We start from the raw sequence: 25,003 nt of genomic DNA, 5'->3' as shown, positions 1-25,003 counted from the left end.
TTTAAAGATTAAATCATCTATTTTTTAAAAACAGCTATTGATTTGATTCATAAATTTCATTATTTGATTTCATGTTTCATTATCTAAGTATTTAATTACATACACATACTTAACATTGTACAGAACCATTTTACACTGTCAAGATCTTACAAAGAGATGTGTGATGGTTACATTAAACACATCATTTATTGGTCTCTGGTGACATCTACCTTCTGAAACAAGCACTGCACATCTGATTTTTAGGACTCACAACACTGTGTGTGTGTGTGTGTGTGTGTGTGTGTGTGTGTGTGTGTGTGTGTGTGTGTGTGTGTGTATGTGTGTGTGCTGAAGAGTCGATTTTAGGGTTTGGCAATATGGCCAAAAAGAGATACTAAAATAAAAAAGACATTTCGATAATTATCACAAAAAATGTCACATTATTATTTCTTTAGAATTCAGAGACTTATTTTTGCTCTTATGTGGAGGTTGTTGTTTTAAGCTTTTTTCATGGGCAGAGAATGGCAAACACTCGATTTGACTTGAAATATCATTGTTGTATTATATTATATATTTATTGTAATATTATTATTTATTATGTTTCTCTTCACTCTTATACCGTGGACTGTCCACACTGCTGCTCATTTCCACCGGTAGTCCACCATCACGTTTCTCTGTCGTCCATCACACCTCTTTTAAATTTCTCTTAAGTCGTGGTTTCTCATATTTCTGATATTTCAATCATTTTATAATGTTTGATTTGATCTTGTTTTTACTCTTTTCTTATCGTATCTTTTTTCAATCTCTGCTCTTTTGCTGTATCTTCAAATGGTTTCTTCCCTTCAATTTTTCATTTTAACTTGTAAAGCACCGTGTAACTTTGTTTGGAAAAGTGCTATATAAATAAAGTGTATATGAATATTATTATTATTATTACTGCAATGCTGCACTTTCACATTTCATGACCAAGGTCTAATGAGACGTGCCAGATATTTAATTATCGTCATCACACATTTTAAAAGTCTGATAACTTCTCATTCGCTCATCCATCTCTCTCTCTCTCTCTCTCTCTCTCTCTCTCTCTCTCTCTCTCTCTCTCTCTCTCTCTCTCTCTCTCTCTCTCTCTTTCTCTCTCTCTCTCTCTCTCTGAAGCTCCATTGTGTCAAGCGGCCAGAAATACAAACGACTTCCTGTTTCTTTCAAAATAAGATCTTATCGAATGTGTGGTGTAAACGCCCAATTATGAAAACGGATCAATCAATTACATTCTGGCTAATAATCTCCAATACGATACACTTGTACGTGTAATGCACTAGATCAATAGTGGCCTCCTGTTTTGCAGAGATGCTTTTATGTTGCGGGGTGAACTCCTGTGTGTTTCCGGTGCAGCGCTGCCTCCTCCTCGCTGGTTGGAGGCAGCTGCTCCACACGGCTGCTCATCCCTGGAGGGAGCTGTCAGGAAAAAAACTCACCGCAGCCAGAGGGTCGGTGCATTCGTGGGGTTGAACTGATTTCAAGTAATCGCAGTGAAACGCAGAGTGTTTTAAACCACGAGGAAAGAGGTTCGAGTCCCTGTGCGGGGAAGGAGAAGCTGCAGTGAAGCTTTTGCTGTTGCAGAAGCGACTTGTTCTCTGGAGTTTGGTGCGAATTTCTTGACACTTTCCTCCCTGCAGAGGACAAACTGTTTGGACATCAGTGCAGACATTGTCCCAGCAGCTGATTTCTGCAGGAGGGTTATTTGGAGGGAGCCTCTTAGTATTTGGGGACCTGGTGTGTGTGTCTGTGTGTGTGTGTCTGTGTGTGTGTGTGTGTGTGTGTGTGTGTGTGTGTGTGTGTGTGTGTGTGTGTGTGGAGACGCGGAGGGGCTGTTGTTGCTGATGCAGGAGTCAGGAGGGATCTGCTGAATCCCTTCTCTCCTCCCCGCTGAGCAAATCGATCTCAGTTCCAGGATTGATTCGCAGGATCGAGCCCGGCACTGACGCCACGAGCGCCCAGCATCTCTCCTCCACCACCGCCGTGCAAGAAGGGACTATGTTGATGAAGGAGTACCGCATCTGCATGCCCCTCACAGTGGAGGAGGTAGGTGAAGTTTTCTTGTGATGCTTCCACACGTCTCCTGCACCCCGATCCTCTCACGCGGGTCGCAGCCCAGCACGGTGCGTGTGACCTGCAGCTCTGATGTTTGTAAAGTTGTCAGCGCTGCGCCGCTCGTCGTTTTGCACCAAAGGGACATTCTGAACTCGTTGCGGCCGAGACGCGCGTCCGAGGACCGGCCGCGCGGTGGAGCTGCTGCTGTCTCTCCTCCAGCCTCCACCTGGTGTCTGTTCAAGTGGACGGGCTGTGAACATCGGCAGCACAGTGAGCCGTTCTGTCATTGTTGTATTGTAGGTGGAGAAGGACAAATCGTTGCACGTGCTTCACTTTGAGTGTGTGATTGTGAGTTGGAGAGATGCACACTAGCTCACCCTCATCCAAACATCAGGGAACACAAGTTCCCTCTCCACTGGGTGTGTTAGGAGTTGGTCCCTTACGCAACCACTGCGTGTGTTTTACACAACCCAGTGTCAGTGTGGATTTAATGCACATGTTTCCTTTGTGGAGACACATTCACCCTCTGTGTTTGGAGCTTGGTATATAGGTGGAAGGATGAAGGAGAGTTCCCCTCAGGTCACAGTGACACACAGGCAGCTTCACCATAAAGACACACTGCTGTGTTTGGACATTTGACGATGCAAAGAACATCCAATATTTCACCAACAGACAGAGCTCCAGTTCGGGCTTGCCTGTATTCTATTGATTTTTGCTTCCCCCTATCTAATCCATTTGTGTTACCTTTTTATGTCATGCCATTTATTGCATGGAGGGAAACTCGAGTTTCGTGTTTCTTTCTTCAAAGAGTGGTTGAGGCTGGGGCTGCATTAACTTTCCCTCCTGCTGTTGTCTTCATTCCAGTGTTACCTGAACAACAGATGTTCCACCTGAAGTGTTTTATTGAGTGGAAGTGCATCATAAAGGTTTTTACACACCATTTAACCCCGGTTACGATGTAATAGCGTTTACAGGGAGTCAGCACACTTGTGCACTGAGTGTGTTGCCATAGTGTTTCATCGACACTGTGATTAAATTGTATCTTCGCTCTGCTCTTTGTGAATATACAGTCCTCCTCTGCGGCCAATCAAAGCTTTGTGCATAGTTCTTAGTTTGGGACAAGATCTGAGCGGCCTCTCCTGGTGTCGGGTGATCCTGATGTTGTTTGATTGTCCTGTTTTGGACCCTAGTTTCTGTGAGTGTCATGTTTATAATTACCTGGATGCTGCTTCATCACATCCTGTCCTGAGCCTGATTGGCCCCGGCGCTTTGCCGCGCTCCAGTGGTGATGGAACACTCTGTTGTCCTCTGCGGCCAGCTAAGGGCTATTACATCTGATGCCGTAATGACAATAATCTATTGATCTGTCATTGATTTGACAAATGAACATTTGTAATCTATTAATTTCGCAGCATGCACGCAATTACCCCCCCGCACACAGACACATAAATCATCCAAGGTGTGTGTGTGTGTGTGTGTGTGTGTGTGTGTGTGTGTGTGTGTGTGTGTGTGTGTGTGTGTGTGTGTGTGTGTGTGTGTGTGTGTGTGTGTGTGTGTGTGTGTGTTTGTGTGTGTGTGTTTGTGTGTGTGTGTGTGTGTATGTGTGTGTGTGTGTGTGTGTGTGTAAGAGACAGACATTATCTTGGAAGTGTTCAAAAAACATCCCAACTCCAAACCCAATTGGCTTTCTCCTCTAACAGCTTCTGATTTCAGGTAGACCATTATTACCCCCACCAAGGAGGTGATGTCTTTTGATTTTTTGTTTGGATTATGCAAAAACACCTGAACCGATTTTCTTGAAACTCAAAAGGATGCGGTTTGCGTCAGGCAAGAATCCAGGGGACGGGTCCAGGAATATTTGATCAGTTTCTTTAACATTGTGAGAGGTTTTTTTTTACATTTTCTCTCATTTCCTAGGGAATAATTCATGGGTCATGATGGAAAAAATCAAGCATATTTAGGGGACTGATATTTGTGCGTATGTGTGCAATTCGTTGTGGCTTGATTGAATTTCATGGGACTGTGTGTCCTAGATGGAGGTGTGCACTCTAGTTTTCTAATGTAAACAAACTGCAGAAAAACCATTTACTGCTCTTTATTGCTCTTTCCTATAAATCAATGCATCAAACCAATGAGATATCAGTGGTGGTGTCATCTGGACTGGTGCAAATCTACAAATGGTAATGAGTTGTGTATTGCTTTTCAAGTCGTAACAAACACTGCTGGTCACACCCATCTTTTTTCAGAGCCTGTCAACACACACACACTCTCACACTGGTTCAGGGGCAATTTGGGGCTCAGTATCTTATACTTGGGAGGCAAGATGGACCACATCGGTGTCAGGATACTATATTTTTCCTCAGATTTATGATGAATAAAAACTAATTCTGTGCTCTGGCGATATTATATTAGGTACTCTGCTTACACAACACATCATAGGAGTGATGAATCTCCTCGTGTGGCATTGCTGCATGAGAACAACAGGCTGCACTTCAGATACATGTGAGTGCATTAGTGAAGTGGAGGAGAAGACATGACTAGACAGCTCAAGTATTTTATTATCAAGGAGACTCATCTTTGAATGGTGATTAAAGTTCAAGCACTGCTGAGAAGAAAAGACACTTTCATGTCATCGTGTTCAGGCAATTCATTTGACTAGTGCATCAAATATTGAGCTATAGAGCTGCAGAATCTCTTTCTGTTCTAGAAAATGCGATAAATATGAGCCTGTTTTTGTACCTTTTGTTTTTTTGGTTTCACTCATCACAACGTGCTATGTTTTGCAGCAGAATAAGAGACAGACACCTGTTTTGATTAAGGTGACATCAGCCAGTCAGTGTAAGGTCAGTCTCCCTGGGGGGTGAGTTTGTGTCCCTGCATACTGAGACTCCCCACAGCACGTCCAGGCCCAGAGCCACGATCTTGTTTACGTCCCTGGAGTCGAAGCTCTGTGCTCTGACTACCGAGAAGCCTGTTCCTTGGTTGTTCCCCCGAGGAGCTCGTAGCTCAGGCCAACAGTGACCTGGCTCACACACGCCAGATGGAGAGAAACCTGCACACTCAGATAATCTGTCGGACGTCAAAGGATGAGCCAGGGAGAGAGAGAGAGAGAGAGAGAGAGAGAGAGAGAGAGAGAGAGAGAGAGAGAGAGAGAGAGAGAGAGAGAGAGAGAGAGAGAGAGAATGCATGTTTTAAGAAGGTGATCGATTGCTTTGTGGGTAAATGACTCTGCCTCAATCAGCATTATTCTGCTCGGGCCGCTGTAATTGTTTTTGAAGTGTTTGTATCTGAATGCAGTAGAGCAGCCATAAACAGATATATGGATCACCTTGAGGACTTTTCATTGTGAATGAGGCCTGGTTCTGCAGCCATGAGCCCCCTGCTGAGCGCAACACACTCAAAAGGCTCAAGGTAAATATCCTCTGACATAATTTGAGCGACCGACAGACAAACTGAAGCACAGATTTGTTTTAACAATCCACCAAAACAAAAGGGAGTTATAGAGGCATCTATCGACCAGTCTGAATTCCAGTAAGTGTGTCTATGTATTCCTTGTATTTTTTTCTAATAAGCCTCAAAGCAAGGACACAACAAACGTACCCATTTGGATAAATTACTAGGTTATAATATTGTGTAATTATATGTTCAATACGTAAAGCTTTCGACACACTCGAGTAGATACTACGATACAAGCGTCACCATGACACTGATTTTCAGATTACACCGAGCCGAGCTTTGAATAGCTCATCAATTACCACGCAGATCCTTCTGCAATTAATTACCCATTCACTGATTAAAGAACAGAGTGTCTTTTCTGCACCTGAACAGCAGCCGAATTAGTCTGACTGCTTGCTTGATCAGCTCCTGATTAATAAGCTGCGGAGCGTGGGCTCAGGGAACAAGAACACCACAAGACAGGAGGAGTGTGTGTCTCCCGTCTTCATTTAATAACGGCAGCAGACTCAATTAGACCCCGAAAGTCGTGAGAATGGAGCTCGGTTTCCACTTTGAGTCAGTGCTGATGTACAGCTACAGATTGGGTGGAGATAACACTGGAGTTTGTACTCAAGTAAAGGTACTTGTGTAGAAAATATACTCGTACAAAAAGTACAAAATGTTAAAATGTAGAGGAAGGGTGAAACAAGACAATATAGTGATAACAAGGATACATCTGTTTGACCAGTTCCAGCCTATTGCAGCCACACTGTGGCTCATCCTGTGGCACTGAAGGCAGTGAATGCAGTGGGGATGATGCATCACCATGTTCCAATTCACTGTTGAAAAATGTTCCTGAAATGAAGTCACAGCAGAAACACAGACCAGCTGTCAGAACAGGTGAGGGTCCTCGCACTGAACAACAGACACAGCAAAGTGGAGGAAAGACATCATTGTAACAGCATCAACAACATGTGCAATGTCAAAGTGACACGGTGCAACGATTTTCCTGTTTAGGGTTTTTCTCTGAGAGAGGGCTGTAGTCACGTTGAGGTGAACAAATCTTTTTCTCCTTCTTATCAGTGCAGCAGTTTAATTGTGATATTTACCTATCAGTCACTGCTATGATGATGTTCTGGGTGTTTGACCTTCGTCCAGTCAGAACATGTGTACAGACTGGTGTTTCCTCTCGCTTATTTAGCCTCCTCATCTCCCAAGTCCCAAACCAGCCTCTATCCCGTTGCCCTTTCCATCTGTTTGCGCATTCAGGTGGAGGTTCGCCAAGTTCTCATAACACTGAGCTGAAAACCTGCAGTCACATCAGGGGTTATCAAAGCAGGAAGGTGGTGCACACCTCACTGATGGTATAAGCGAGGGTGAGGGATCCACTGTCAGTATTTAAACATTTAGCCACACCCATCATGCACCTGTTGGTCACTCAACATATGTGGTGGAGTGGTGATTAATAAAATCAGTGATTAATGAATTTAGTGCCGAGGTAAATGCCAATCAATCGTAGTCGTGGCCACAAAATGATGCCGTCCTTGTTTATTTAGACACATTTAGACACATGCCCAGTTGTAAAGGAAGCTTTTCACCCCCTGTACCTCGGTCAGCGATCCCATCAAATGCAAGCCACAGACAGATGGACAGACAAAGAGATGGAGATCTGGATTCATTAGATAGATGTATCTTGAAACAGTAGGAGATCGGACTGAAGCTGGTATTTCCTAAATTAATCTTTTTGTCAATATTGACTATGTTCTGCTGCTCTCAAATCTGCTATTGACCTGGCCTCCGTGACAAATGGTAAAGCCACCTGCTTCTCCTGCCCCCAAAGGAGCTGCAGGAGTGCGAAGTAACACACAAGGATCCATAGCCTCTAATCCCTACACCCTATGCTGATGCCCAAATCACATGGACAGTAAATACACAGCCAGAGAGGAGCAACTAGAGCCTCTGACCATCAGTGAGTCTCGACTGGATCGTCTAGTGTGTGCGCTCTCACGATTAAAAGATTAAACATCTATTACATTTATGTCCATGTTTTTAAAATCAGTTAAGATTTGCAAATTCCCCTAGTTTGCAGCAGGCATCTTTTTCTCATTCGCCTTTATGTTTTTATTCCTCCACCTGTAGCTGCTTGACAGTGTAGAGACTGACAAGGACAAGGCATGATGAAATGATACCACAGATGAATGCATCCATTAGCTATAACGTCTCATCCTTCAGAGGAGAACTACAGACTACATGATGCTATATTTAGAAACAGGTCTCCACAAGAACTGTTAAGTAAATGCATCAGCCACATCAATAAGATACCGAATGCTCGGGCTTTACAGATGAAGATAAAAGTCCGAGAGACTAGTAGAAATGTTCAGTAGAAAAGCAACAGTTGATCAGATCTCTTATCAATGAATCATTTGATACGTGTCAAATAAGCGACAAATAGCACAGACAGAGCAGGTCAGTTACCAAGGAGATGAATTAGAAAACTAAAGAAAATACATTCATTCATGTCGTTGTTGGTGGAAAGTACAGTCGCAGCAGTTTGAACATACAGATTTGGGATGTGCTCCTTGAACTTGTCTTACATGAAAACCAATGAGCAGTGTGGTGATGGTTTTCGCGTTCTGACTTACACAGCAAAGTTCAGTGTTATGGTTTTTTTTTTGTAATAAAACACAAACCTTTCTTATCCAATGTCAATACATCTCTGACCAATGATCTGATCATTTTTCATACAATCAGTAACTGTCTACAGCCCGTCTCACGCCAAAGGCTGACATCTGTTGTGCCCCGTTAATGCTGCTGGCTGTGTGTGTGAAGCTCCGCACATTGCAGCACTGAGCTTCAAACAGAGCTTGTGAGGGGGTTAGAGAAAGCAGGGACACGTCTTTAAATAGGCCCTCGCACGTATACAGACCACTGATGCACATTGTAGCGACTATTTCCAAGAAGATGGGTACATCGCTTTTTTGTTCCAGGAAGTAGCAGCCCTATTGATATATGAATTATTTTGCAGTATTGAGTGGATTTGTGCATGTGCAGAAAGGCAAACATCCCTGTTCTAAATCTGCAACATCCCTGTTCTAAATCTGCAATCTGAAAATGATTGTCAGTAATATTTAAACCCATATTATCTCCTTGGTGATGCTCCACTTTTACAGAATACATTTCCCGGCACTTTTTAAAAGAATAATTCCATGTTTTGGAGAAATAACCTTGAGCTTTCTTGATGTAAGTTAAGGTAAAATCGTGGTTTCTGCGTCAACATGACTGGACCATGAGGGTCAATTTTGATTATATTAATTTTAATTGCTTATTTGCGCACAAACAAGTAAAATGGACGGATGGAAGAACTTGTCGTGTATATTTCCCTTCCTCTGTCCTTTTCTTGGTCACGTTGACTTCTCCTTGCTGTCAGGTCACCATTTTTTGTGTGTGTAAGTGCTTGTGTAAAATGTGTCCATGAACCTCAGAGAGCAGTTTCTTCTGGTTGCCTGGCAACTTAACGGCAATGACAAGACCTCTGGAAATTGCTGGATTGATTTATTTTATTTTTCAATGGAAGAAACCAAAATAAATCACGAGTAAGTGAATTTTAAACATAAAAACATAAAACATAAAAACATAAAACTTTAAAATAGGACAATTTTGTTGCTTTTGGATGGAGTCGATGTTTCCTGTTTCCCTTTTTATTTAGTATTTAGGTTATTATCTTCAAAAATGAGAATTTGAAAATTTCACCAAATGTCAAACTATTTATTCTGAGAATACTGTCCTCTGCTCCTGTAATGGACCTCAGATATGTTGCTCACTTGATAAAAATTGCAAGACTTGTAACTCATCAGCTCTGTACCTCTGCTGGGAATACAGACATGGACTAAAATAAGAAGCAAGTACACTCATGTAGAATTCCTGAGTGTACTTTAAAGAGGATGAAGAGGAGCTCTTCCCTCTTGGTTATAGGAGCACCTGAGAGCTTGTTATGTAACATCCACTGAGGCTAAAACGTCATTGCTCATTGCTTTTATCTTTTTTGGGATCAATTTGGGATTTTTTGAAGATGCCAAAAAACGGCTTCAAGCCTGATAGAGGATGATGAATATTTAGAAAAGTGGATGGGTGGTTGGGTGGATGGAGTTCTTTCTGGATGAAATAATCAAATAGTCAAATAAAAAATGTGTTTATTTGGACTGAATTAAAACAAATTTCTATTCAGATTTGGTCGTTAAGGACTTTCAACACAGGCTACACATCTTTTCAGCATTTCATTTCTTGGTTAAATAGTTGCACCATGCCTTGTATTTCCTAGTTGAGTTAGTTCAATTGAGTTCAAATTTCGGGGTGATGGATTAATTGAGTTTGCTTCAGCAACACTGGTGTGAACAAAGCATGTGTTTGTGTGTGTCCGCACTCCTCCCAGTACGATCGGAAGACAACATTGTTCACCTCATCCAAACAGGAAACTCTAAATCGTCTCCATCCCTCCATTTGTGCCTGTAACACACCTCGTCTCTTCCTGTTCCTCTAAACCTCACTTATTGTCAACATCCTGTCTAAACAAGGAGAAACAATGGCCACTGAGAATAGAAGCTGCGCTGACACATTGTGAATGTGTCAGAAGAGTTATGGGACAGGTGTTAGGAGAGATGCAGCACAACAGGGGCAGCAGCTGGGCATGCCGCACTATAATGTGATCACAATGTATAAGGACTCATTGTGCGCCTTGGCTGGTGATGAGTTGTGTATGTGATCAGACTTAATATACGATAATAAATAGTGATGTGTCATTTGGCCCAGATTGACGCGGGGGGGGGGGTTGCTAAAATTACATAACAAAAAATGTACATCCAACTTAAAGAAAACGTCTCAGCTGGTAATTTAGTCTCATATTCAGCTTTCTATGTTTTCTTGGGGAAGTTTTTTCAGAGTTTGAATGTGTATTTTATCATATTATCACCAGCCACACGTGATCGCTCAGCGGGTCGTGCAAAAATACTCTTCAAGACACTTTAGGGAAAAGTCGGCGATGCAAACGTAGATAGATAATAAAAGTATACAATGCCCCCCCCAAAAAAATAAAGCCCTGCCCCCAAAACACATGAAGGTGAGAGTGTTTGGAAGAGGAGCGAAGTGAAAGTGAAGAATGAAATGATTGGATGAGCTGTTTACGGCTTCCACAGTTGACAGACTTTGTTTCATTAATTAGATGTTATCAGGATGTAAAGACAACTTCAAGACATATAACCAAAAGTGTGTCTGAAATGTGTGGGATCGCCTACCCTGCCTTTAACAATGTCGCCCATCTTGTCTTTAGCTGTGTCTCAATTCTGAGGCCGCATCCTTCGGAGTTAACATTTTAGGACCAACTAAGCTGTCCAATTTGGTGAAGGGGACGAAGCTAACAAGCCAGCTATCTGTGTCTCTGAGCTGCTGTAAGTGCAGCTGCTCAAAGTAGCTCACAATGCAATAAAGAGCTGGACAAGCTTGGAAATCCTCTGTAGACCAGACCACCTCATTTCGGTTCAGCCTTTCGCAGTCTACAGGGTCCGCGAATGCCGCCTCCTTCGTAGAACCGGGCCCCGAAGTTGGACACAACTATTGCCACGTCCATTCATATTGATAAATTCAAATTATTTTATGTTTGTATCACAGATAATTCAATGCCATACCCTTCCATACCACACTGGCATAAACCCAATCAGCTCCCAACCTGACCATGACACAGTTACCATCAGTAACATGCACTTCTCTCTGCATGTGCCCCGAACCTTCTGGCACGTGGCTCTGTAACAAGGCTACAGCATGTGAATGTGCTGCTTCACAGCAAGGTGCTCCTGTTCTTGCTCTCTCTTACTCTCTCTCCCTCTCAAACACACACAAACACACAAGTGAATGTACGTATCCATCTACAGTACGTGGGCGTGTGTACAGATACATGCTGTGCATACTAGAGTCCAGGTACGAGTGTCCCTGGTTGCAATAGGAACATCGGCAGCTCACAGCTGATTAGAACTCTTTTTGCCTTCTGTATGTGTGCAGTGTGTGTCAAGGTTTGTGTGCAGTGTGTGTGTAGATTTTAACTTGGTGTAAGAATGGGACATGGTCAAGAAAGACCCCCATTACATTTTGGCAGGTATTTGAACAAAGGTATGGATCTGGGAATTTCTGTTATTACCTTGTTTAACATTGTGAGTTAGGACATTGTTTGACATTTTCATTGATTTCCCAAGGGATTATTCAAAATCAGGCACATTTAGTGGACTGATTGACTAAGAGTGTGTGCAATTTGGTGCAACTTGATTGAGTGTAAGACGACTGACGGGCCTTGACGGAGGTTTGCGCTCTATTGAGTGCCACTGTAGTCGACCTAATGTGCTGCCCACATTTAAAAACAAACAATTAATCATGCGGTCGTCTGCAGGATTAATGGGTGGAGGGGGCATCGTGCAAACCTGCATCTAGTACTTGGAACTATTATTGAATCCACTGCGTTGTTGCACTGAGGAAAAGAGAATAGGCTCCTCCTGAAGTTGAGGAACAAAAGGCTCTTCTGTTTATCTCCATGAACACGTAACTGTGACCTAGTCAAAGACGGTGCCTGTGACACAGACGCTTCACTCGGAGGGAAACGAGAGTAGCACACGAAGACGGAGAGAAGGAGAACATCTTTGATTGAACTCTTGGGCGAATATGTGCACAAAGAGTTGGGAAGTAATTGGAACAAGCTTTTGGATGACAAATACAAATTTTAAACCGCCCACGCAGAAGGAATGAATCCTCTCATGCTGTGGAGTCGTGGCTTATTTCACCTTCTATGTCCTTCATTTTCGTAAGTCCACAAGCACTTTGTTTAAAACAGAAAATGTATTTTTTCCATGTTTCTTTATCCCTGCCTGTTTTTCTCTGACTCAATGTTCCTTGGCAACGAGTCAATGCCACTAGTGCAGGTGGCCGGCAGCTTGGATCCTCTTCTCTCTCCCTGTGGCGTCGTCGTCTTTTGTCAACACTGATCTGAAGTTGTCCTCTCTTCTCCAAATTGTTTTTTAATTGCAGCGATGTGAGTTTTTCAAAGAGCTGCTTTTGGCACTGTTTGGTTGTTAAAGTTTCTGTGAGTATGAGTGAGCCCTTGTGCGTGTGTGAGCCGGTGCGTGTGCGTGTCTTGTTTGAGAGGGTCCTTTAAAACCCCTCTGCAGCTGCTGTGGGAGCCGAAGTACTGTTTATTTTTGTGTCCACGTCTCTTTCCCTCAGCTTTCTGCTGTTAATTAGATTTTTAAACGTCAAGAATCCAAACAACACTTTCCATCATCAGGGGATTAGAGACACATGATTGTTTCTCAATTTAGATTCCCCTGGAAAAAAAGCCTGTTTCTCGGCCATTTGCTATAAATGCATAACTCACTCGTTGCATTATATCGCCAATGTTACGTTGTGTTCTCAAGACTTGAGGCTCATTTATGCTCAACGTTTGATACGTATACGGAAACAGACCTTGTGTCCGTACTCTTTGTTCCAAATGACTCTCTCTCTCTATATGTGCACTACGTTGGGCAGACACACACTATCTAGCACTTTCTTAATCCGGATCCCACAGCCTCTCCTCTCCAATTTCTCATCAGTGCTCATCAAGTGTCCAATATCTGCCTGATTAAATACTGAATGCTGCTGATGAAGATTCACTTGCAATTGTTTCTGTGTGAACATCTTGAAAGTGTCGGTCTGCATTTGTGTGTGTGTGTGTGTGTGTGTGTATATATGTGTGTTTGCTATCACTTTGAGCAGAACAGGACTTGCAGACACATCCTCTGTATGAAATAATTTTCACATAGGTGCAGATGGCCCTTGCATCAGCTCGCCCTCCGAGCTGCAGTGCTCCTCCCTCGGTGCCTCGGGTGTCCGCCCACAGCTGTGACATGAAGTGTGTCAGTCCCCATAAGCCGCAATGAGCAGCCTTCTTCTGTGATAACCATTGATCATGTTGCAGTGTCTGAGGCCCTATTAGTCACTGATGTACACTGCGATGTGCACTTAAATGAAATAGGGCTCCACAACAAGGCCTGAAATAATCAGAATTATTTAACATAATTATTCTTTTTTTCTTCATCGTGTTAAATATACAGAAACAGCTACCTCACTTTGACTTTGTTGTTATGAATGTCTATGTTTTAAATGTCATCATTTAATCAAAATTCGAAGTGTCTCATTGATAAAAAAAGGAGCTCAGTGATAAAGCATCAAAATGACACATAGTCATCGCACTGAAAAACTACATATAAAGGAAGAACTGAACATATTTGGGTTTATGAATTGAGAAACGAAACATAATGAAAAATACTCCATTTTCATAAATCTAAGTTTATGAAAATATGTAAAATGCGATCTTGACTACAATTTGCCCCTTTTCTGAAAACTCTGCATTTCCTCTTGCAGCATATGGGAGTTGGGGACAAAAATCAATGCAACATGATATTTTGTGTGACAATATCATATTGATACACAGATGCTAAGTGTCTCCATTTCTGGTAAAAGAATAATATAATCAAATCCACCAAATGAGGCGAGATGAGCAGAGTTTTTTTGCATTTTGTGTTTAAATAAAACGTTTGCACTCATTTTGGTTCTCAACTCAAGGAAGGGAAGGAGGATGGATATGACACACGAGATATGCAAGTAGTGTTGTAGAAAAATAAAATACAAGGATCATGTTGCCTCACCTCACAAGCCACAGAACGTTAACCGAATCAGATTGAATTAAATCAGATCAACAGAAAAACACACCAACACTTATCTAGATAAAGTTCCCACATCAGAGCAAGTGCTGAAAAGAACACAAACCATCATCTACTTCATGTTCAAACATCTGTGTCCATACAATGTAGACATTTTCTTTTTTTATATATAAATGCTCAAAGCTGTAGAACCCATGTGACTGTTGCAAGTTTTTTTATTCAGAGACACGGTTGTACAGTAGACTGCAGTTGCATTAACTTGTGACGTGTGGATATGACGAGCAGTGGAGTACCATGCCACTACAACAGCTCTTTGTCTCAGTGAGGGCTGGCAACAGTTCCCAAACTAGATCAGTACGCAGAAGTCAGGGCGGGTTGAGCAGACCTCCTGCAAGATGCGGCACGAGAATGCAAACACAAAAACCTGGTGGTTGTCACAGACAGTGATTCTGAGATGACCGTTGCCATTCGGTGAGTGAGATACCTGCATGTGAAGTGTGTCACTCGCAGGCTCAATCTGGCGTCACAGCGGGGATTCAATCTGCCAGCAGTAGCCAGGCTCATGGGGAGAGTGCGGCGCATAACTGGCTTTTTCAACAGAAGCACGGAGGGAAACCACACTTTAGAGAGGAAACTGACATATTAAAGCCCCTGACGCACAAACTCAAGCTCTAATCTGATCAGCGCTAAATGTTCTGTAGTTGTGGGAAATCACAGCACATGGTTGTACATCTGAAGCACTGAAGAAAATCCTCCATGTGTTGTTCCATACTGATGAGCTTTGATAAAACACAATAACACAAAATCAAACAAATTTATCGTTGCCCAACCAGAAATCACTTTGTCTCAGGAGAGTGAAATGCAACAATATATAACAGATGTTTGGGCATATTATTTTATTGTCTTTATGACAGTGAATACAAGAGAAAGATTGCTGCTATGACGCTAAGACTCTGCCATAAATAAATCATTAAGAGGACCAGTCGTTTCCTGTCACATCCCCCTCACCTGCTCTCTGGGGAGGAAGAAAGACTTTAATATGTAACAGCTTCACGCCATAGCTTGTGAAGCGTCACCTTAAAGGGATAGTTCAAAGAAAAATGAAAAATGAAAGGAGTTTCAGGGGTAAACCGTGTTTTAGCCAGGTGACCGCTTCTGCAGACGTAATAAAACAACAGAAAAACCATAACATGCCTCCCTACTGCCTCCTACTGCCTCCCCGATGTTCATATTCGACTCAAAACGAGATAATCCGAGGAGGCTATCGGAGGACGTTTAGGCTTACAACACGGTGTAAATGACGCCGTTTCGAGTTGAATTTGAATGTCGGGGCTTACGGACACTTGGATGACACCACACGAGCAGTAAGGAGGCATGTTATGTTTTTTCTGTTGTTTTATTACGAAGAAGAGGGCACAATTGACTTCAATTGTATTGGATTCAACTGCACCGCTGTTAAACCCCGAGGACTCCAGAAGTGCTTTGTGGACTCAAACACTTCACCTACTCCCCCATCGGCATAGTGGTGAGAAGATAATGAGTGAATTTCATTTACGTTTCTCTTTTTGCTTCTTCGTCGACTGTACGTGGAGCCTTCACCTTGCCCTCTCTCATCAGCACGGCTTCACCAGCTTACATTGGTCTCCACTATGGGGCAGAGACAATAGAGGTGTTAGCAAGTAAATGAAGAAGTTGATATTTTATGCAAGAGCAAACCAATGTAATACTGGTGGCCTCTCTCGCATTCTTCCTCTCTTGCTCTGCTTTTTTTTGTGCTCATATTTCCCTCATCTCCGTCTATCTCAGCAGGCCTGTAAGACGTACACTGTGCTTGCTCTATGCATAATAAATGAGATGGTTTTCCCCAAGCAACCTGAAATTCTAGTTGTACCAAAACACAGTGGGGACAAAAGGCTTATGTAACATGGGGGGGGGGACTTGTTTATCAAAGAACTGAATGAGGACTGTGAAAAGAAATACACCTGCTTCTGACACAAGGCTTACTCCTTTGAAAAAGTGCAGATGAAGAATGTGATAGACTTGCAGTGTTGTGGATATTGTGAATTGCTACTAGAATAAATCTTTATTCGGTTGCAGTCGAAAAACACATTGTGCACTAATGTGCGGCTTGGGCCACATTTCTCTGTGCGAGCCCGTCAGAGCCGGAGAGAAAACGAATGGAGCCCGACTCCTACACAACAGGCATTCAGTTTTTTGTGTCAGAACCCGACCCGAGCCTGATGCATTTCACAAAGCTGCTCTGAGGTTGTGTTACTCTGTTGCTGACAGGCATGGTTATTCCTTGTTATAGCTTATTGTAGACATGTGCAGTGTAAAACATCAGCCCAGACAACGTGACCAATACAAATACGTCTTTGTCCGAACCAGGCCGGGTATCCACACTACATGCATGTTATGGTTTAGGCACAAATAGCATCAATTACAAGTCAGTATTGCTGCTAATGCATGTCACCCCTCATCATTCAGTTCACAGTGAGACGCCTCAGATGCCTTCAGAGTTTCTCTGATGTGGGAATCTTATTTCAATAATCGATTCCATCTTCCAGACTTCAAGCACCTTTAGAACATTCCCTGCACTTAATAAATAAGTGAACCAACGTCACACGAGTCTCAGCAATTAAAACACCAAATGCCAAATGCCATGACGACACACAGCATAGACTGTATACAAAGATGGACGTCTTCTCTTCCTCCCACTGTCCAGAAATGAAGCCAATATTCAGAATTGGAATGCGGCCATCTTTTGCGAGAAAAGTTTTGAAGGGAAAGTCACCTGCTTCAAGGAGAGAATGAAAGAGAAGAGGAATAAAAGTGGGTTGAAGGTAAAGAGACAGACAGCAGTCTTCAATCACGTCCTCTCATGTAATGGCTATCAGTTTCCCTGAACGTCCAGCCTCAGCATCACTGCCTTCTTTAACCTCTCTCATTCCCGTTCATCTTCTCTACCTTGAGTTCGACCATCCACCTCAGCAGAAGCGTCTCCCGTCCTTCTCTCCTCGCTCTTTTTCCTCTGCTCTTACATGCATGCATATAAGCACATCACTCCGGCAGACCCCCCGTGTGTGTGCAGCCCGGCAGGGAGCAGAGATGATGCACAGCGGAGTGATCCGTAGTGAGTGATCTTGAGTTATGTAATCTTTAGTTCAGTGACCTCAGACACTGCAGAGAGGCTGGATGGGAGAGGGAAGAGCGCAGGAAAACGGGAAGACAGGGGAGTGCTCTCTCCACCTCCAGCAATCAGTATTAATAAATTACACCCCCACACTTCTTTCACTAAGTTTATGTAACATGCAATTTTGCTCCCGGCAAGTGGCTTCAAGAATATCTCTGTGCACCTCAGGGCTGTAGTGAGATCCGCTTCAATCCGTTTTAATGGTTGCCCCTAAATTGAGTTTGAGTTTTCAGCCATTTTTAATTACACAAATTAAAGTTCCCTTCACGGCCCATATACTGAGGTGTAGGCGGAAATCTTAAAGGGTTTTATGTACGATATTCACTGCCGTTAGCATCTCAAACCAAAACAAATGCTTCATCTGCCACGCCTACGCCTCCCTTTGTGTTCTCAGAGTTTTGTCTACACCCCTAAATACACAACCAGAGGAACAACTGAATAAAGTAAGGATATATTTCATTACATCAATACGTAATCCATGAGATTAAATGTTAAGAACAGTGCTACAAAACAGCTGCTGCATAACAAATTCAAAAACAGATTTTTTTGACTTTAGAATAAAATACTTTCTAGTGGAAGTAAAGCCCAGGTAACAAACAACTACAATTCAGAACGCAACGGTTGTACTCTGAGCCTCTTGGGTAGATCCTGTCTCTACTGTATTACTGTATTATCTTTATCTCCGACCTTTCACTATCTTTCCATTTCTCTTGAACCCGATGAAAGAGAAGGAAAGGAATTGTCAATTTTTGCGCGGCAGTGTTGAGCTGCAGCGACGCATCGCCTCACCTCGCAGGCGGACATCCTTGGCATCTTGCTGTGCGAATTTATCAAACTACTACAGGAGAGTTAACACTCACCTTCACATTTTGCTGACTCAGCACAAATGGAGCAGATATAGGCAGTCATACTGTACTCACTCCCTCTCTCCGCCTGCACTGCTGCTGAGCCAGCAGAGCTTTGTGTGTGTGTGTGTGTGTGTGTGTGTGTGTGTGTGTGTGTGTGTGTGTATATATGTGTGTGTTTGTTCTTTAGTCCTTGTGAAAAGTAGTTACAGTTCTAGAGTGTGAGGCAACCTTGAGTGAAGGAATTTAGGAATTGCTGTTTGCTCGAAGGGAAGTATTCAGCTTAGACAGGAGTCAGCAATGAATTCTGGGATAGGTTTGCCAAGAATTTTCTCCGCCTTTTGGAGCCTCTGTCGCTCTCGGATGACATTCAGAGGACCCTTCGAAATGGGACAGCCCCTGGTCGCGCCGCGGTGACACGATCTGTCTTTAAATGTAGCTTTTGAAGGACGCGACCCCTGAATTGGGACACAGCCATCGATCGTGGTAATCTTGAACAGGAAGACAAAACAAAGAGTTTGTGCTTTAGTTCTGTTACATGAACGTTTGGAATGAAAAGTCTGATACAGGCAAGGAAACTAAACTTTGCAAATAATGTTTCAGACAAGTCGCCACAACAGATTCACCGCTAGCCTCTTTCACCACCCACACAAGAATCATGTCAAACAGGACGGAGAGAGTCTATGGATTACAGCCACAAAAGAACAGTTGAGTGCTCAGAACAAACCCCAGATTCAGATGTTGGAGGAGGATTTCACCTGCAGCACAACATATGGCAGAGTATCATGAAGATGGATGGAGCTAATGGCTGCTGTTATCTCAACTTACATCTGCGAAGACATGGCCACAATTCAACAAAGTAAAACTGACATTTTGTAGAAAATGGGCTATATCGTGATATGTGTCCTTATCTGGATGTGAACTGACAAATATCAGGATCCGACTTGTTTTTCATGTTGCACAGCTTCATATCTGGACAAAGGAGTAAATGTTTAACTAAGAGTCATTTGCCACTGCCATGTTATTCATTCCAAATATTAACATATTTATGGTCCAAGTTCTGGAACATGTTTTCTAGCATATTGTTTGATAAATTTGTCTCCATTTAAATTTTTCATTTGGCGACTATTTGTGTGCATCTGCTGCGAGAGGCAGGATGTTTATAACTGTGTCTGCCCTCTGATATTAAAACAATTCATCCTCCAGATGGGTTGATGAGATAAAAGAGAATATTAAATTATATAATAAATGATGGTGTTCAGTTAGGAAAACACTATTACACTTATTATATATATATATATATAATATGACTATACAATGATTGCTGTATTAACTGGGCCAATCATTTTAATAATGGGACACTGTATTGATCTCCTTGGTGTCAGTACTGGGTTAGATAAAGACAGTCTGCCTGTGTATGAGGATAAAGATCGTTCCTTCTCTTCACACACACACACACAGACACACACACACACACACACACACACACACACACACCTGACAGTCTGAAATGGACATCAAAACGTAGCTATCTCAACAAGAGCACAGTCAGTTATCAATGAATACTGAGCGCTCAAAGCAGTAATTACTCTGTCTGTGTTGAATTTTAATTACATCTTGGCAATGTGTCTGGTGTTGTCTGAAGAGTGTGTGTGTGTGTGTGTCTCAGGATTATTATCGTACACTCACACTAACACACTCCTTGGCTGTAACACAATGACCACAGCTCCCAACCACCTGCTGTTGTGTTAGAACAGAGGGACCGAGGAGAGTTTAGGCTCCATGCTTTGATCTTTAAATTGTATTTTATATAATTCTACATTGAGCAATAGTGACTCAGTTTCATATCAGTAGCAAACAGCATGTATTGTTATTTGGCCATTTTAGTGTGTTAAACTGATATTGTGATGTCAGTGTTTCATTTTCCTCGTTAATAGGTTCATAGAAACATTTCAGTTTCAGATTTAGGTTTCTCATATGGTATTAGCTTAGCTTAGTAGGCCTTAGCTTAGAGGGGTCCCTCTCTAAAGTCTGTTAGGTCTAAAACTCCTGTAATATCTGGCACTAAGAGTAGCTCCATATATAATGATAATCTCCCATTAGTTTGAGCTATTTAGTGGTCAAGTTGACTGAGCTGAGTGAGAAGAGGAGTTCACAAAGGAGACAGATGAAATGAGGGGGGGGAAAGTGGAGGTGGAGTGAAGACACATAATGCAAATCAATCAAATGGCAGGTGGAAGAGAAACGTATAGAGCGATAATTATAATACACTTTTCTCTTTGTTGTCAAACCGGCACGTTCTTGCCCAATGGCCCCACTGTTGTAAGAGTGAAAGACAATGACATATTATTCATGGCTACTCTGGCCCGAGCGAGGGCCACTTCTCCCGCCGAGTCATTAGAGCGAGATTTCTAAAGGCAGCAATGACAGCAGACAGTCATTCATCGACCACAGCTCTCGGGTAGGCCGCAGTGAGGGTTGCTGAGTACAAGGGAGCATTGGAGGAAGATAAGCACAATGGCTGACATGTTTACGCAATATGTCTGATCCCTGAATGAGCCGAGCGAGAGACGGGAAAGATGGCGCTTTATGTTAATACACTGTTGCTATAGCCATCAGTGTGATCCGAGTGGCGCTCGGAGCTCCTCTCAACTCGTACTCCACCTTGATGCTTTTCATTCAGCAGGGAGATTTATGTGTGCCGTTCCACTGTCTCGTCCCATTGTCTGTTTGGTTCTTTCTGCACAAACAGGACTCTCTTTAAATATAATTATGATTTGTACAATAGCCTACTCCTTCTATTAGCAGTGTGAATGTCATGAAGTCCCCCACTCTCCGTCTCTTGTATTCACAGATGAATTCAAGACCTTACCTTCAATCTCCTTTTTGCTAAAGTTCATATTTGTCAATTGCTGAGGGGAATGATTTTTTGGCAGCTAAACGATTTCTATGTTCACCAGGTTAATACATTTTACAGAAGAGGCTGCATGGGAGCCTGCAAATGTCAGAGTCAGTTGCTCTGATACTTGAACTGCCGGTCCTTATGACAGATGTCCGGGAATGTCCAAGATTCCAAATATCTCAGGATGAAAAAGAGGTGCCACAAGATTTGAAAGCTTTTGGCGATAAGGACCGACACCGGTGTCAATATCCTGTAGAAACACAGTATTTCCACAGCAGAATTTATACGTAATACCTTCTACATGCTCCAACCAGGCGGCTTTCCTAGCCTGAATGTTTCCAACATTTTCCAGTTGTTGTGAACACGTCTAACTAGGACAATCCCCTTCTGCGTTCTTCACACGTGAAAGACAAACTCCCGAAAATATCCGTAAAATTTGTGGTTGACGATAACTGCCTTTATTAACTGATAATGTCTGTAAATCATCAGGAAACAATGAAAATGCCCATCCCAGCATCCTTTACACGCGGTTATGTCTTAAACCTCTTGTTTTCAACAAATCAAAACTTTTCAAATTCTACGTCACTTCAGAAAATGCTAAAAAAAAGTAATTCTCACATTTGAGAAGCTGGAACCGGAGAATGGCCGTTTTGCTCCATTGATTGATGGATCTACTGATTGTTTCTGCTCTAAATTTGAGTGTGACTGAAGACAGGTTCCTCCTGTGCTACGCGTGGCCCGTGACTGTGTCACTGCAGCAGAAAAATCATGCCGGACTCCAACAGCTGTTCAGTCAGAAAACACCGCCATCAACATTCCTGCTGGGAATACTTTATGGCTGCCCTTTGCTTTTTTCTCTCATGGTCGGCAGATGGAAAAATCTGGCATTGTCATACAAGTTACAACCTGAGCTTGTTTACTGGTGCACACCTTTTTTTTTTTTTCCACTTGCACTATCACGTTGCTCTTCTTTCCATTCCTTGCTTTTTGTGGATGAATGCGGGGACTGAAGTCAACATCCCACCAGGCAGTCCTCATCTTTTTTTCCATTAGCTTAACATAGCTGTCTGTGTGTGTGCTTGTGTGTGTGTGAGGGGTGGGGGCATATCGATTTCCTCAGGTCGGAAATAGGCCTACAAGCAGTCGGAAATCTCCGTCCTGGAGTGTTCTCACTCCAGTGTTTGTCGTTTTCCAAATGTATGGAAAATAGTTACGACGCGACACCCCACTCCTGTCTGCCAAGCGCCCAAGAGGGACATTGTCGTTGGGCCAAGTGGGTCAGCCAGTGATGAATGAAAGATTGTGGCTATTGACAGATGTGTCACCCAACTGTCCCCTGATGCTGCTGTTGCTCGCGTTGTGCTGCTTGGTCCTGACCTGATATGAGATCTATGTCACTATGCTGCAGACAGCTCCTAATCCCCCAGCTTTCTTCCGCTATGGAGACTGTCCCCAGGTGTCACGACCATATGTCCCGGGCGGTAATCCTGCGATCTTTCTGCGTTTATTTTTACGGCAACTATAAAATTATACCGTTGAGTCAACTGTTGGACTTAAAGCGGGAACATATTCTTTCCACTCAGAGCAGTCTCATAAGAGCTGTACCAGAGACCCGCACCTTTAAGTACAGTTTGTTGCCATAGCGATGTTAGTATGTCTTCTTTCATCTGCCTTGATCATCCCACTAGACTTAATAAAAAATAGATTTGATCTCAGGCTTCTCTATTTTCTCCTTTTGTTTTGTTTCCTGTCCGTCTTTTAGTACCGGATCGGCCAGCTGTATATGATCAGCAAACACAGTCATGAACAGAGCGAACGTGGAGAGGGGGTGGAGGTGGTCCAGAACGAGCCGTATGAGGACCCCGAGCACGGATCAGGCCAGTTCACAGAGAAACGAATCTACCTCAACAAGTGAGTGTCTTCCTCTTCCCATCAACCACATGTTCAATTCAATTTTGTATAATACACCCATTGATCACCAAAGGACAAACATGCCTTTGACTGTCACCACAGAAACGTCAAAGCCATATCCTTCTATAAACTTTCCTTCTATTTAATTTCAGATCTTTTTATCTACTTTATTTCATTTCTCAGTAAAAATCCTCAGCATTTCATCGCAGGTCAACGTTCATTACGCAGCAGCTAATAAAGCCACTAGGGGGAGATTTGAGAATGACAGGTTTTCACTGCATGGCTGCCACTCAGCACAGCAATCATTGATGTAAACACAAAGATTACCCATTGGTTAGATGTCTAAGGATGCGTTCGTATCAACATGGGGAAGCAGTCCTTTATATTTTATGTAATATGACCAAATATCAAAGCTGCACCATGAGCACTGCTGTTGTGTTTCAGGGAGAAGAAAAGGGGGTAAATGTAGTTATGTGGCTCTTTTCATCTCTGTCCAAGTCTCTTTTCCAGCTGCTGTGCTTTGTTAAACTTAATAAGTGTGAAATTGAATATTTGATTCTTCTGTTATGTATGTTAAAATTGAATCAGTCTGAAGTGTGATCTCCTCACTCTCAGAATGAATTTCCTCTGAATGCTCGTAACCCCTAATTACACATAGAAAACGTTTTTTCTGTGCAGCGTAAAACAAAATTGTGTACGTTCTGCTTCTTAATTGACTTAATTTAATTCATATGATGGATTTTTAAGTAACTGTTTCATGAAGTGAATACAGTTGACGTCCTGGCTTAACTCCACATTGATTTCCCTTATTATATCTACAATGATTGAAAAGGAGCATGTGTACACCAATTGGTTTTAAAGAGTAGCCTGCAAGATAACATCAGAGATAAAAAATTTTACATTCAGTGACCACTTTATCATAGGTACACCTGTATAACACCTGGATAACATCTGGATAACACCTGGATAACACTTGGATAACACCTGGATAACACCTGGATAACACCTGTATAACACATCAGAAACCTACGTTATCATGCAGGCTGTAAATGTCTCTGGTTCTTGTTCCTGGTCTGAATGATTTTTTTTTTTTTTTTATCTCAGTAGTTTTTGGTGCATTAATCACTTCATGGCTTACATCGACAGCAGTAATTCATTTAGCTCTTGGCCAGTCGTACACTGTATGCCTATCATCACCTGCTCCAATAAGTCCAATAAATCCACAACCAAACAGTCGGCAGGAGCATAAACCCATCAATATGGCCAACTCCAATCAGCGTAATGTAATTTGAAATTATTGATTTCCATCGAGGGCTCAGAGCTGCAAGCAGAGACCTGCACTTGACTTCATGTTGGCTCAGTGTTTAGCTCAAGCACTTGACAACATGGACGACTGAGTGTGGGACATATGGGCTTTTACCCAAATGGACGACATCGCCGACAATTTAGTCTTGCAAAGCCAAATGGATCCAACAATTCGGACTCAGCTGTTTGCATGTTTGGGTTTATCAGATAATTGGAAAGACAAGTTAATACTAAATAAAGATAGTTTCTATAAGACCGCATTGCACCAGAGTGTCTTTACACTTAACAGCAGCACAAAAGAGAAGCCACATGAAATGATAGTAATGCATAGTGTTATGTAAATCATATGAAACTATAAAATATCTCAATCAGCCATTTTAGGTGTAACCTTTAAAATATAAAGGTTCTGTACCCTGTCATTACAATCATAGTGATCGCCATTTTCTCCACTTTTACATCTTTAAAGGTAAAAGAAAATTATGTTTGAGGGTAATTTCATACATTTATTTTTGTTTTCCTTCATTCAATTTGCAGCATTTAGTTCCATTTCCTCTTTTTGATGCAACTAAGTCCTCACTCCCAAAAGTAAGACAATGAGACAGAGTGTAAA

At 42.4% G+C, this 25,003-nt stretch overlaps 1 protein-coding gene across 2 annotated transcripts in view; it reads left to right on the top strand.

The window, feature by feature from the left end:
* The first annotated feature begins 1,391 nt into the window (after window positions 1-1,391).
* pitpnc1a (phosphatidylinositol transfer protein cytoplasmic 1a) overlaps window positions 1,392-25,003 on the top strand; it is a 36,043-nt gene continuing 12,431 nt past the window's right edge. The window contains exons 1-2 of one of the 2 annotated variants that reach the window (XM_035179670.2): window positions 1,392-2,058; window positions 22,940-23,088. In XM_035179670.2, the coding sequence (XP_035035561.1) occupies window positions 2,011-2,058; window positions 22,940-23,088 (197 nt within the window). In that variant the 5' untranslated portion in view covers window positions 1,392-2,010. Of the gene's footprint in view, window positions 2,059-12,074; window positions 12,341-22,939; window positions 23,089-25,003 lie in introns of those variants that run through there. The other variant, XM_035179671.2, reaches the window with a different exon arrangement.

The sequence above is a fragment of the Hippoglossus stenolepis genome, chromosome 16 (genome assembly GCF_022539355.2).
Source record: "Hippoglossus stenolepis isolate QCI-W04-F060 chromosome 16, HSTE1.2, whole genome shotgun sequence".
Classification (NCBI taxonomy): Eukaryota; Metazoa; Chordata; class Actinopteri; order Pleuronectiformes; family Pleuronectidae; genus Hippoglossus; species Hippoglossus stenolepis.
This window is presented reverse-complemented; position numbering and strand designations above follow the sequence as displayed.